The 15313-nt window shown below is 39.9% G+C and overlaps 2 protein-coding genes across 4 annotated transcripts in view; one reads left to right on the top strand and one right to left on the bottom strand.

The window, feature by feature from the left end:
- LOC116841085 (cholecystokinin receptor-like) overlaps positions 1-10469 on the bottom strand; it is a 63743-nt gene extending 53274 nt beyond the window's left edge. For all 3 annotated transcript variants that reach the window (XM_032808612.1, XM_032808611.1, XM_032808613.1), the window contains exon 1: positions 10215-10469. The gene's annotated coding sequence lies outside the window, so the exon portion shown is untranslated. The remainder of the gene's footprint in view (positions 1-10214) is intronic.
- A 1295-nt stretch (positions 10470-11764) lies between these two features.
- Positions 11765-15277, top strand: LOC116840937. The gene is made up of 5 exons (XM_032808298.1): positions 11765-11890; positions 12039-12129; positions 13644-13867; positions 14553-14803; positions 15130-15277. Exons 1-5 carry the CDS (start codon positions 11837-11839, stop codon positions 15158-15160), a joined length of 651 nt encoding a protein of 216 aa, XP_032664189.1. The 5' UTR covers positions 11765-11836; the 3' UTR covers positions 15161-15277.
- The last annotated feature ends 36 nt before the right edge of the window (positions 15278-15313 follow it).

The raw sequence follows: 15313 nt of genomic DNA, 5'->3' as shown, positions 1-15313 counted from the left end.
GGTGTTTTAGCTTCTAGAATTAAAGAGCTTTTGCGTGTGTGTTTTTGAATTTACTCTCTTTTCTATAAATCTTTCTATAAACTTTATATAAATTTAAATCTCATATATACAGATGCATTTATTGTCTTTCTCGTCAATTTAGATTTTCCATGTATATGAGCTTCGATCATATGTAAACTAAGATTTCTTTTCACACCTGAAAGATGATTATGTATTCTCACTGTGAAATCCACTTAATTAGTGGTGCTACGATCGCTGAAAATTATCGTTTGTATTGTTGCATATTTTATATGATTATCGCGATTATCGCACGTCGCTCACTCAAATAAATCCAGGATCCACCGTGACATTCGGAAAGCAGCTGTACGCTCGATTGTTCGCGGATTTCTGTTATTCGGGATACAATTTCAGGCATTAACCGCCGGTTCTGTTATCCATTAGCTGTACATACAACATGCACACATGGAGGCTTTGTTATCCCGGAACACCATCACCAAGCGTAGCGTTGCTCAATTAACTTTCTGTCATTCGGCATGGTACTCGAATTGAACTGAAATCGGCAAATGTGTTACCCGCCCAATGCCGCCATCGACGATTTATTGATAGAGTCTACGTCCGACTTCTAAAACGGGGGACGAAACGGGCGCGTATCTCATAGGCTATAATATGCCATTAATCTTCATGAGAGGTGGAAGGCCAGAATGTAAATTCAGTCTGATTTCTCAGACTTGTCTCGAACACCAAAGTTTCCCTGATATTTTACAACGCGACGTAATTCCTTACCCGACGGGGCAATTGTATTGTCTTTTCTCTTTTCCTCGCTTCTCGATAAGCTCTTTTTTACGTTAGATCTATAAATTTCAGATATTTGCGAGAGGCGGGATTCGCCATATCGAAATCAGCGATTAAAAATGTAGCTTCGATAATGAGCTTCAATAATGAGCTTCGATAATGAGTTTAAAAGACCCTGATAGAACTGTCAATTCCGTCTCGAGATAATGCGTTCAAAGTTTTATAATAAATTCTTTATCAATTTTTTTTATACCAAGATATCGTTAAATATATTTATAATAGACATACAAAACAAAAAGTTCGTACTTCTATTAATTTATCATTTTTTACAACTTCTTCAATTTTTGGTCCTGTCAGAAACCTGTAAACTCCTTCATTTCTTTCACTCAAACGTAATTATTTTTTCCCCTTCTCTACACTCAAATACGACATCAATAATGCGCGGAAAATATTTTAATATCCATTACCGAAGGTAAAGTTTCACGCTCGGTCAAGCATTGTTTTGCCAACGTATAGATTTGACAAGAACATCGATTGATTATCCGACAGATTTAAAGCCCTTTGTTAGTTTTGAAGTTCATTGTTAACGGAATTATTAATGGTCCTAGGAACTCCGCGATTGCGTTGATCGTCCTTTTTGTTTCAGCCCGAATTATCGATCACCGTCTAAATTAGGTCTGATTATGTTCCAAGAGCCGCCAATTAATTTCTTTGCGCAGCTAACGACTCCATAATACTCCTCAAGCTCGCATTCATGGCGGACAGCTCGATGGACTGTACGCCGTAAAGCACTGAGAGAGAAAAACGTTTTTCCATGCAAAAATCACAGGTACAACGGGCAATATACTTAACGACCGATGAACCGCATCTTCAGCGATTCCGTAGCATCAATCACTCCTTGATACCTCCACCAATCTTATCTCCCTGCCTTTTGGAACTGTCTTTCGGGACCTTCGACGTTCGCTGTGGGAGGGACTATACGATCGTTCGATACATTTGCGACGTCTGTGCTTCGTGATGTTCTGACAATTTGATAACGTCTAGCTTCCACAGATGCAAAATATTCACGAGAAATTATTAAACGATTGCATGTTAGGCAAGCTTTTGCCTCCATCATTGTGTGCCCCAATATCGCTCACTTCTCTATCCGAACGGTTGCAACGTAGACTCGCGTTCGCGGGATATTTCGACTCTTTGAGATCGCGCTCACCGCTGTAAAATGAAATTAGCGACCACCATCACGATTTTTATTCAGCTTCAATTTTAACGCTTTATGAAAGAGCTCGAGTTAACTTTCGTGAAAGCGATGAGAAAAATAGCACGTTCTCCGCATCGCATCCGAATTAGCTTTAAAGTTACGTGTGTTTGCAAGGTAAATATGAATAAGCGACACATGAATTTTAACTGTGACATCATTTTCCTTTTGCAACAAGAAACCCGCGCTCGTGAATAAAGGAATGGAACGTTTAGGAACTCGTGAGCAGAAAAGTCCAGCTTTTTACCAGCGAGTAATTTACCGTTGTATTTTGTAAGGGAAATTTCTTGACTGCTCTCAGTTTTGCGTAATGTCGCGAGAGACAAATGTTTTCGCCGTTTCGTGCACGAGAAGACGATTAACTGTGTATTGAATTAATTTCTAGAACCCGCGCGTTAAAAGTTCTTTTCGAGTTTCATTCGATTGACCATCAAGTGTGGTGCAGCGTTTCCTTTCCGGATATAACTTCCCACCTTTCCGTCCCGCTCTTCCGCGCGCTCTCTCTCTCTCTCTCTCTCCCCCCTCCCTCTCTCTTTCTCCGTCTTCTTCTTTCCCTCGAAGTGGTATTGCACTTGGAAGTTTATACGGTAGCGCGGAAATGATAGCAGAGTCGCTGCCGCCGGTGCTGCGGTAATCGAAAAATTAGATAACTTAAATTTTACGCTAAATCGCGTCGCCGGCCCGCTAAGTAAAGCCGGCAAATATTGCATTTCGGTATTCATACAGGTGCCAGTATTTTGTGACTGCGGTTTTCTATCGCGTCCGCGGAATTTTCATTGGCCCTGCGTGAAATAACATTTCGGTTTGCTCGATACTAATCAATCCCATTGAACACATAACCATGAAAAGCAAGGGTTTTAATCCAAGACCTGGTTTATATTATTTATTCTGTGCACACGCTTTCTCCAAAGTGTACTTAAATCAAATCTTTTGGCGAGTGAAAGCTTAACGTAGATGTTGGAGCGAATATTTGAACCAAATATTGGGAGGGTAATAATATTTAACAATGTCAACGCACGCGCCGAAAAGGTCCTGTCTTTAAAACGTGCACGGTGAATCAACTTTCCAACCGACTTTGAATCACATTTTTTGATAATAATATAATTAATCCTCCTAATTAAACCGAGATTACCCATTTATGTGACCTCAAGTTATAGTTGCGGAAAAACTCTTCTCAATTAGGAGTCGAGCCTGGGCACATATTTACCTTTTAAAGTCGTTACTTTCATGAATCACGACGAAATTGCAAGCCGTCGCGAGAGGGTGGATCTCATGAGAATCACTCCGCAACGTAACTCTACCTTCTCGTAGAGTTAATTATCGTATCATTTTCGTGATACGCGTCGTTCGACAGAGACGATCAGTGCAATCAGTTGGGACTTTTAACAGCGTTTTTAATGCAGCTACTCTCCAGAGAAGAACACGTAGAGATTATTTCTATCTTTTGCGTGGGTTTCACCTTAAAACTACACAGACTTTAATCGCTATCCGAGACGAGACGAACGCCATTCCGACTTATTTTACGTGAAAACACACGAGGATCAATCGTCACCCGTTAATCGTCGCATAAACGCACGAAGAACGTCACGCTTGTCGACAAAGCGACAGGATTACCGTTCGAGTCGCTCGTGCGCGCGCGCGCTGCATTTGTCATCGTTAAAATTGCGGCGAAAAGATAATCGATTCGGGGAGATTCGCCTAAGTTCGCTCTGATTCCATTTCAAGTTGCAATTTACCGTTGCATTCCTTTCTCCCCCGTGCTTTCTCGCGAGCTACGGTAAATTGATTAACGGTACGGCGTACCGCCGTGTCGGCATCGGCGACGCGCGCGCGACGGACCTTCGCCGCTGACTGAAGCCGAGCTGGCTCCGGACTAGTCCGGGATGCCGCACACACCTCGCAACACCGAGCCCGTGGCCAATCGTGGACGAGCCGCCGCCGCCGCGTCCTCGTGTTCCTCGTCCTCGAGCACGCATCAATTCTTACGCAATATCACGGTATCATTTTTCCTCACCCCTACAAGATCGAACCCGTCCGCCCAACATCGACGTATTAACCCCTCGAGCGACACACAGTTTCTCCCGATTACACCCGAGATAAAAGCGCGAAGAACATCTCTCGCTCTCAGGGCGACCGACCAACCGACCCGCTATTCTTTCTCGCGCAATTTCCACCCGGACCCGGCTCGGTCCGCGAGCCCTCGGATTATCCTGCCGGAGACTTACGTCCCTGTGAATTCGCGACCGTCACATCGCGCGTCCGTTGGCCAGCGAGAGGGTCGAAAACGGAGGTGCCGCGCGACCGCGAAACTGTCCCCGGCAGAACTTCACCTTCGCGGGGGCCAGATCGATGAGTAATTATGCGACGCCTATGTCAGATACGAACGACACGGAATCCCGCAATTTCCCTCCCTTATTTGCATGCTTTTGTTTGTTCTGGAGGACAGAGGGATTAACGCGCACATTACTGCAGGATGGTAAAGCTCGAGTATTATCAGCGTTTTATATCCGTTGCACTTTGATGATGTGGGAGGTTGTGAAAAAATAAGTCGGGCAGACTCGACACGATTGTCACGGCGAGAGACAATCGACGATGGGAACTTTACAGTTGTTTCAATTACATTTGCGAAGCAAATACATTGCGCTGGATCAGTCATTAAATTTGCTTCACACAAGAATCTAAATTTTTAGTTATATTGATGCAACCACAAATTTAAGTTACAATTTTTATTTTGCATTCTGCATGAAATATTGTTTTGAGCGAATTTTGATCATTTCTCTCCTATTTCTACTTCATCATTCTGTGGCAAATATGAGTGCCATGCGAACCACTCACAGACATGCAACATTTATAAATCAACTAGTGAAGTTGCTGCCAAATGTGCGTCATCTATTTCCCTCTCTCTGGAAAGCCAGATAAACTGATGTACATGCAGCAACTCTAAGTATATCGAATCACAAAATTCAGCAACGTTGAATTCCTTATGATCGATGAGATTGCATTCAAATTTGTCACATAAAAAGACCAAATGAAAATATGAAAAAAATGTACAAAATTTGCGCCTTATCCACGGTTGTCATTTTTCAAGAAATTTTCACTCTAATACGAAAAAAAATAATTTGCTGCAACAACAAACTAATTTACTACATATGGCCAGTTAAATATAATTCGCTGTGTTAGCTACTTTTTCTTTGCTGCAGGAACTTATTTCCTTGCTATAATAACAAGAAAATCTGCTCCTACAGCAGGGCTAACGTAGCAAATTTGCTGCAAATGGATAACTAAACATAATTTACTGCTTTAGCTACTTCTTTTGTTGCAGGAACAGATTTTCTTGTTATCATAGCAAGGAAATTGACTCCTGCAGCAAAGAAAATGTAGCTAATATAGCAAATTATCTTTAGTTGTCCATACGTGACACACTGAGAGAAAAAAATAGTTGGAATAACTATAATTTCACTATATTTTATAGTTTGTTTTGGCCTCAAACATATATTTATGGTTCATCTAAACACGAAGATGTAACAGAATGAACACACATTTATAGTTATCATCTTATTATACTCTACTCTGTGTATAATAAAGCATGCTTTGGGAATATAATTATATATTTTCCAAATGTTCCAATTGTATTGAACATTTAACTATATAACATTTAACTATATAACATTTAACTATATAAAATAGTTAATTTCTCTTACCATTTAATATTTGCTACCTTACTATGTTTTTTATTTAAAATAATTATAATTCTTGGTAAAAGTTTTACATGAGTCAGTTATACTATGCTTATATTGTAAATATTACAAACATTATGATGACACTTACTATAAAAAAGATATTTCTAACTATAATCTTTTTATTATGCCATTATAGTTCCAAATATTATACATTTTTCTCTCAGTGCAGATCTCTTTTTTCCGTGAAGAAATTTTGACAGTACGTTGTAAAATAAACACCAAATTGTGTCTTGTAAGGCTCGATGTAAAATTGCTCACCGATTAAGAGCACGTTACACGAATTTCCGCGGTAAATACTTGGCGGAATACCTCGTCGCAAGTTTCCATTACCGATTTGGTTTGTAAATGTCTCTCTGCACACCGAGCGAGACACGCAATGCAACATATACTTTGTAAACTTTGGCCATCTCTGAGGCTGTAAGTTTCACACGTTTAAGTTCGACGTGTTCCGCGAATTATACATTCAAACAAGCGCGCGTCAAGATACAAGTTAGGATATTATATTGCTCAAACTGTTTACATCGCCGCGCGCGCGTGTGCAGACCATATGATTAAAATCGCTTATACACTTCATTTTGCGGTGAAATTTTTCATGCAAATTATCCGTCACCTCGACCCTTAATCTCTCGCCCTTAATTAGAGAGTTCCGGTTATGTTATTCTTGTTGACATCTCGCGGGGATATTCAATCACCCTACGTGACTCCGAATTATGCGCGAGGAATAAATTATCAGACGAAACCTATTTTAAATTCCGTTTAAATATACCACGAAAATTGCGCGCAAAATTGCTCCGGTATCAAAGAATGTCTATATTAAATATTCCGTCGCGCCACCTCGATTGAATTGTCCGCGGTACACGAAATATATGCAAATTCTGCCGAAACATTCAAACAGCGCCGCTGATGATTCATGGCATATTTTTCCTGCTGTCGGATACGCTTGACTGTCGCCTGAAAAACTTTTGCCGTTCCCATCTGCGGCCCCAGGTGGAAACTGCGCGCAATTTTCTTACGTTACTTCCTTGCAAATTCCTTGCGGCATGCAAGTAAGCTTCCGAACGATATTCCAAAATGCGGAATTACGCGCGACTATTGGACATTTCAACTTAAAAAAAGTAGAAAAATGAAGAAGGACAGAAAAGCATCACTTATCGAGCGATAATTATTTTAGAATATTTCCAGTTCGATTTCCGTGAGATACAATCAACACAATGGTTAGAACGTTTGTTTCTCTGCGAGAATTGAATATCCTCACAGATATTTGAGAAGAGATACACGCATCGATCTATCTTTGCCAAATATTTCCTGTTTTTTTCCCACGTCGCCCAGTCTCTCGAGTTTGCACGATACACGCACGAAACTCGCAGGAAATCGAAACGCAGCTATCAGGTGGCGTGTGGTGCGAATAGATCCCTTCGACGGCCTACCCTTTTACATTGTTAGACGAGGCTCAGGTGGGCTATCTTGTACCCTTTTATTCCTTGCAATTCTATTTCTTTAAGGCTATCCTTCACAGTCCATTAAAACCTGCCAATCAGCGTGAAGGACCACTTCGATATTTACGCACACAAAATGGCATTGAAAGAAAAAAGAAGAACCGTTCACTCTAAATTTCTTGGAGTGAGACTTCACTCCAAATGAAAATTGCGCCAGACAAAGTTAGAGCAAGAATTTCACTCCAAACGAGTGAAATCTCACTCCAAACGAGTGAGAACTCATTTCAAGCGAGCAATTTTTTCATTCGTTTGGAGTGCAGTTCTCGCTCTAACTTTGACTGAATTTTGAATTTTCACTACCTTGGAGTGAAGTTTCATTCCAACAAATTTAGAGTGTTTATAGGCTGCGCGACGCACAATCAGAAAAATTAATTTTGTGGGTAATATAGACAGATCGGAATTTGCTGTTAATTAGCCATTTGCGCGTGCTGTCTAATTAATAAATTGCTTACGTACGCGCGATCTGCTCACTAATTCAAAATCCAGGGAGTGAGAATTAATTACACTCGGATGCGATCTGAGGAAATGTTCGCGCGCAACCACGGGGCTTTCTCACCCACTTTTGCGCGGCGCGAGTCAACCCTTGCGTTTCCATAAATTATATCGTTACATGTTATGTCACGCAGCAGTTGATATTATTATGATATAGAGTGCCACATATTATGTTGTCAGATGGCATGCGTCACGCGTCGTTTTAGGCAGACAGAGGGCGAGACAGGCAGAGAATGCTGAAACTTTTGGAATGATGGAATTGCTTTACAAGTGTTCTATGCGTGTTTCCTGCGCGAATTTATCATGCGAGTATCTGATTCTGTTGTAGCGTTCAACTGCCGACAATAGGCAGATTAAAACCTGTATAGGACTTTCCACCGGTTAAATTTCATTAAAATTGCGTTTAAACTTCAATCTTTACGCGCAAATATTAAAATACTAATATCTGGTTATGTACGTAACTCTGTACACTCGGGAAACATAAAATCTGGAACGTGCACTGAGAAAAATCTAATAAAAAATTAACAAATTGATATTTCTGATCAAAATACGGAGAAAAATAATTTGCTGGCCTAGCAAATTTTCTGCTGACCTAGCAAAATCTTTTCGTTATTATATGGACAGCAAAAAAATTTGCTAAGAGTACTAATCACTATTTGCTGAATATAATTTGCTGTATCTACAAATTATTTTGCTATAAAAACCATGATGGATTTATATAAGCAGTTGCAGTTTTGCTTCAATAGCAAATAAATTTGTTAAGGGTACATTATTTTGCAACAATAGCAAATTAACATGATTTTTAGGACAAATACACTCAACCAATTTTTTCTATCCTGGCAACGAAACTACTTCTGTTCTGATAACGAATAATTTATAAAATTAGATATGTCAACTAAATTTTTTTGATGTCACTACAAATATGCAGTAACAATGACGATTATGCTAAAAGAGCAAAATTATTTTTCTTTGTGTATAAATTTTTATATCTGATCATTCGATGGGAAATATCAATTCATAATTTTTTGATCAGTCATGTACGTAACTCAGTACACTTAGGAAACAGAATGTGCAGTGAGAAAAATCCGATAAAAAATTAACAAACGGGTATTTGCGATTAAAATATCTATGAATTTTTGTATTTGATCATTTGATAGGAAATATCAATTTATAATTTTGTGATCAGTTCATTTGGTAAAATGTCATTATAATCGAAAGTATCCGATTAAATTTAATCGGACAATCTACTATAAGTTTTCGTTAGTGCATTCTATGTGATGTATGTATGTATTCTCTATGTTTTGAAAAAATTCATATTTAAAGACCAAAACGATAAAAGTGTTAAGAGTTAAGTGCGCGTTCAAGCATACCTTAATTTGTACTTTTACTTTATTTATCATAATTATATAATGACATTAAAGCGTAACCGTAGAAACTGAATCGTTTTTTATTATACAAAAGAGATTAGAGATTAATTTGTCTTATAAGTGCTGCATTTATCTACTGATTGAATCGCCGAGGGAAATAGAGATGACCGGGCTGGACGGGGGTCTCAGTGAAATAATTTACGAGCGCCCGAAAATTCGTTCATTCAGAATTTCGCAAACTCGACGAATTACATCGGACGTTTACCGACGATAAGTCGCGCCAGCAGGAGAAGGATACAATTATTTTACGATCCAATTAATCACCCCGGGTTAATCTTACCTGAGGGGATACCTAAGGTCTCCCCCTTAAATGAAACTCCGGATTTTTTTTCGGACAACCTGGTTATGATTCTCAGGAGCAAATACGTAATACCGTACACGCGTGCGTGAATGTAAAGGCAGGAGCCGCACGGAGGCCGCTTGCTTCTCGCGAACACGTTCCGTGCGAAATTTGTTCTAGTTTCGAGCTCTCGACTCTCAAGAGACAGCGAGAAATATTATTCGTTTCGTGGGAAAAAAAAGCATTTTTTTTTTTACTACATCGTGATTAATCTCGATCGTCCAAACTGAATTAGAATTATATGAGTTGCACGTTCGCGTACAATAAAAAGAAGAATGTTCACAAAACAGGACTTTCGACTCAAGCATCATTATTAGACGTAAAAATCACTTGCGAGATTTTAATGTCATAGCAGTGAATTCATTCCAATATTTGATTACGAGCAGAATTAATTACAGATTCGTATTTATGGATCAAGCATTTCGATCAATATTTTTGGCGGAATATAAATACAGATTGAAGAATAAGATTACAGACACACACACACACACACACACACACACACATTTGTAAATCTTGGATTAAATAACGTATCTTGGATTAAATAATCTTGGATTAAATAATAATAGAATTGGGTTGAAATTCGACTCGAGTATGTCCGTACACTCGGTGAACTCGTTCAAGATTCTGTCAAGATTGAAAGTATCCTATATAATAAATAATTTGGCACACCTGGACATGTATGATGTATCTCTGCCCACGTCTCTTGCGTCCAACGTCCTAGTTTCCGGGTCCAGCATCCTGTCTGCCGGCTGCTCCATTGTGACACTAACACACTGGCACTAACACTGACACGCGCGTGGATACGATTTAAATAAACGCGATGTCGACGGTGCCCCGATTTCAATATTCCGAGAAAGCCGGCGAAATATTTCAATCATCTAACGGGAATGGTAAGTACGCGTCGTGGTACGTGCGCCGCTCGTCTCGCCTCGGAACGTAATGACTCGATCACGGAAAGGTACGCGACGCACGGGAATACAAAAACAATCCTCGAGAAGGATTCCCCAGCAGTCGCCAACCGTCGCCCGCTAATCAATGACGCGCGCACCTGATCTCGGTGACCGAGAGATCACAACAATCAACACTCGCGAAACACATTAGGTCTTATTTTGAACATACCAACGCTATCTATTCATTTCTATTCAAAGAGTCGGTGTTGTCCAAATTTTAATCTCTATTTTCGCTCCTTCTGAATCCACAAATCTCGAAATTTCCAACGTCAATAAGGAATACTAAACGAATTGTGAAAAAGGAAAATTTGTTTTCTTTTGCCCATTATCCAAATATGAATAATATTAATATTGATTAATTACTTCATATTTCCTCGTACTTCATCTGCAGTTGGATAAGTTACATAATTAATATACTGGGCTTGTCAAAACTAAAAAAAAACTTGCTTCAAAGATGTTCTTTTTGAATCTGCAAATCTTTTTGAAATTTCCAACGCCAATAAGAAATAATAAATGATTATGGATAAAGAAAATTTTCTCTTATCCATTAGTTCCGTTATATAAAAATTAGGAAGAAGGGGTGGAATTAATTAATATTAGTTGATAAATTATTTTATACCTTCATATTCTGCAGTCGAATAAATTACATAATTAATACATTGCTCATCGAAACCAAAAGAAAATTTAATGTAGGCAAAATATCGAGATAATTGAATATTAAATATCTGAAATCAGCGCTTGTGTGTGTTCTCTTCAATAGGCAAAAATGTCAATAAACATTTGTGAAAGAAATAATAACAGTGTTACGTCTTGGGATTCCTTGTTGGTTCTTTAACGTAATTTGGCAAGTTAATATAGGACTAAAATTTCGACCCGGGTATTTTCGGAACTATCCGTCCCCTCAATGCGAAATTACCGAAGATCTTGTCCCGAGGGGATGAAAGGTATCGTTACAGCGACTCGTAAACGGGATCTGTCATCTGATAGTCGTAATAGCGTCTGCATACTGCCCGTGTTCTTCCATCTGATTGAAATTCGATAAGTTATACGCGCCAGTCCGCAAAAAGTCAAGACCAAAATGCCCGCTCGAACCCCATGACGGAACGCTTTCTGATGGAAATGAGACATTCTCACCGTTCGAACCTTCGTATCTTCGCGCCGGAACAAAGAATCGCGAAGGATCGATACAGCCCCCGCGATTGTTACGCAGTTTGCGTGAACGGAACCGTCGCTAATGTCAGATCGAGAACCGTTGCCATGTGACGTCGCGTTCGTCCAGGACTCGTGCAGAAATCAAGGATCACGCTAGAGGCGACTGAAAATTCCTGCCGGACACGCAGGATGCAGAATAAGCCAGACGCGGGAGCTTTCAGGAGCGATCAGTTGTATGATCAAGTCAGTTGCACTGGTCGATTTTACCCGACCGTATATTTTGATCATATCGAATTGTCGGCATAGCCGACTCACCAATGGTCGTTGAACGAGAATAGTGTTAGAATTTGAAAGTGAAAAGGGGACTCACCGAAGTAAATATCCGTACTAGATTGATGCTGGCAGCATCCGTCATGGAGAGGATGACAGAACGTTTGCAGGACAGGAAGTAATCAACGATTCTGGGCCGAGCGTATCGCAGAGTGAGTCTATTAAATCGCTCTTGACGCGCATTCATTCGTTCCCCAGATCGGAATAACACCGTTTGCTGGAAATGTAACATTTACGTTAATCGATTGCATCACACTCCGCTATTCTCGACCTGCTCCTTTCTGTAACGATAAAAGATACAGTGGAGTCCCTGAAGAAGAGAGCGAAGTTCGTGGGGCGTGTTAGTTCGGAAAATGAGATTCCGTTGAAAATTTCCGCTTTCGTTGTCGAGGTTGCGGAACTCCGACGGAGTTATTCTGTGATTTATCTCGCTGTAACATCTGCACGCGCTTCTGCGATGAAAAAAAAAAGAAAAACTTGTCCGTCCGTGACTGTACGGATATAATTTCACAGGCTTACAGTTCCGGCGCAATGACAAACGAAATTACTTTCGTTTGATCTCTCATGCCGTCCATCGGAAGATCTGCCGTCGCTTTGTTTAATGCATAGGTTTCGCTTGCGAGTCGCATTTCAATCGCAGGAATTATCCGTGTCCACCTGCTACGAGCACCGTGTGACGGGTGGAACTGGTTATCGATCGAGACACCCAATCGCGAGATATGGGGAGAGCAGTTTATTTGCAGAGACGAAGTATTAAAAAGGATCCTCCGGGTTTCACGTCGATTCTCCCGACTAGAACTTTATCCCATAATCCTGGTTGGTTTTAATTAGTTTTTTGGGTTTGTACAAAGTGATGTGCGGGTCCCCTAATTATTAACTCTCCGAATGACAACGTATTTTTGTTTACCTTCGGAATGGCAACCAGGGTCATTACATTAATTTTTTTATTTGATTTTATCCACTTGGAATGCTCGAAAAAATACCCAAAAATTATTGATACTTTTTTTACTCATCTAGTTAAATACCACATAGCTTTTATGTGGAAAATAAATCGCTAAATATTTTATTTTTAATTATTTTTAAACAAGGATGCTCCAAGAAACGAATACTTTATGTTAATACAGCCCTACATTTTTTTCACTACAAGAGAAACTTTTATAAGTAAATTTTCAAATTTTGTTATCAAGTTATTTTTTCTTAGTCCAAATAACTGATTGGAATAAATCTGATCAAGGCCATGAGATAAATTTCTAGTCTGACCACGTATTGAATTTAACGAACGTATTTTTGTTTACCTTCGGAATGGCAACCAGGGTAACCAAAATAAATTGCTAAATATTTTATTTTTAATTATTTTTAAACAAGGATGCTCCAAGAAACGAATACTTTATGTTAATACAGCCCTACATTTTTTTCACTACAAGAGAAACTTGTACAAGTAAATTTTCAAATTTTGTTATCAAGTTATTTTTTCTTAGTCCAAATAACTGATTGGAATAAATCTGATCAAGACCATGAGATAAATTTCTAGTCTTGCCACGTATTGAATTTAACGTTACGTACGTCCTGTCAATCACTGATATTTGTTAATTAGCGATTGTGTCGGCTTATCATCAACGTATTATTTGAATTATTGACTCCTCTTATGGTACAAACGATGTAACAGTCGCCAAAGTAACACCTGTCATCTCCGGGACGACGACGGATTCTGCCGGTGCTCAGCAGGCCATCCCAACAGGATCAGGGGGCTCGCCGAAATTAACCCGAACGATGTCGAGGACCGAAGCCGTTAGGCAGGACGTCAGGAGGCTGAAGAGTGTCACGTTAGGTAGAATGGGGAAGATATTTAAGACACGTACGCCCGCCGTGGGAGGACCCGCCTTGGACGCCGTAAGTGATTTGGATATTCCAGGCGTCATGTTTCGCAAATGTAAAGGGATTCTGGAGGTACGCACGGCGCTCGGACTTCGGTAAAATCTCGTGATATATGAAGAAAGTTTGAGTCCTAAGATTGTCGGAGTGATGAGAACGGATTGCAACGCGTAACGCTTGCGATATTAAGCTCGTCAGTGTGGATTACACGTTTTGTGTAGTCTCTAAATTTCTTGGCGGCTGCTAGATCGAGGAACATCATTCAAAAAGTAAAGTAACCACCGGATCATTCGGATGATTTTTCATTCCTATGGAGTGAATTCTCCCACCCTGAATCGCCGAGTGTTTTTTATTCGAAATTGGAAAGTGAATCTGATGTACTTGATCGTTACAAGAATATGTTCACTCAAATCATTGAACTTACTTCGCTATGTGGAGTCCAAGCCGGAGTGAAACGTTCACTTTTGCGATTTCGAGTGGTGATATTTTCGCTTCAGATGAAAATACTGTCACTTTCGCTCGTTTTTGGTGAAACGCCACTCCAAGAAATTTAGAGAATATGTCGCGAAGTGTCGTTGGTCAACATTTAATAGAGTTGGCTTTAGAATCCGCGTGTGATCTTGAATCACATCGTACGAATCTGACGCGTAAGGCAGAAGTTTCAACGGCTTACACATTTAACGCTTTCGGCTCGTTTATTCAGAATGTGACAAGCGTCGATAATTATGACGGGGAGCCATCAAGGAAAGAAAAGACAAACTCTTTAGGAAGGATACTTAAGCTCGTCGACAAAGACGGTTCCCCCAAGAAACTTTTTGTTCGTCCTCGGGCAGGATCGCTGAGTCGTATACTACGTAGGCATCCTCATAATGAGGACAATGGGGTTATCGATAAGTCCGCGGAGGACACCGCGCGTGGAATTCTCTCCAGAATGTTCAGTCAACTGAGAGGAAAGTAAAGATTCAAAGAAACTCGTCGTACGATCCTTTATCAGTAGGCCGCGTCTTGATATCGAGGCATCTCGATTAAGCAACGAGATTCCTCGGATCCTGAATGCTTCCTTTTCAAGTACGCGATTATCCACGTGTTGCTGGAGAAATATTGTTGTTGATGCTTACGGCATCATTACGTTATCATACTTTGATTCTGCAAATAGATAGATGCTAAAGAAACTACAGAATTAATATAAGCTAACTAATATAAGTTTTTTGAAATTCGATGACGACTGTATTTTGTACTTCAAAAAAAGAAAAAGCTCGGATAATTCATTTCAAATATAGGTCTGTCCGCGAGCAAAACTACCGCAACTGAAGCAAATAAACGGGACAAATACAATTCTACGTTATCATCAAGAGTACCGTCAAACTCAAAGACGATTGACAATCCGCCGATATTATCTACGTCGGAAAAATTGGCCGACGAAACGCAAAATCTGAAGTATTCTTATTGATTCTTAGTAACTTT

The sequence above is a fragment of the Odontomachus brunneus genome, unplaced genomic scaffold (assembly GCF_010583005.1).
Source record: "Odontomachus brunneus isolate Ranch 3 - 2012 unplaced genomic scaffold, Obru_v1 Obru_scaffold_013, whole genome shotgun sequence".
NCBI lineage: Eukaryota > Metazoa > Arthropoda > Insecta > Hymenoptera > Formicidae > Odontomachus > Odontomachus brunneus.
This window is presented reverse-complemented; position numbering and strand designations above follow the sequence as displayed.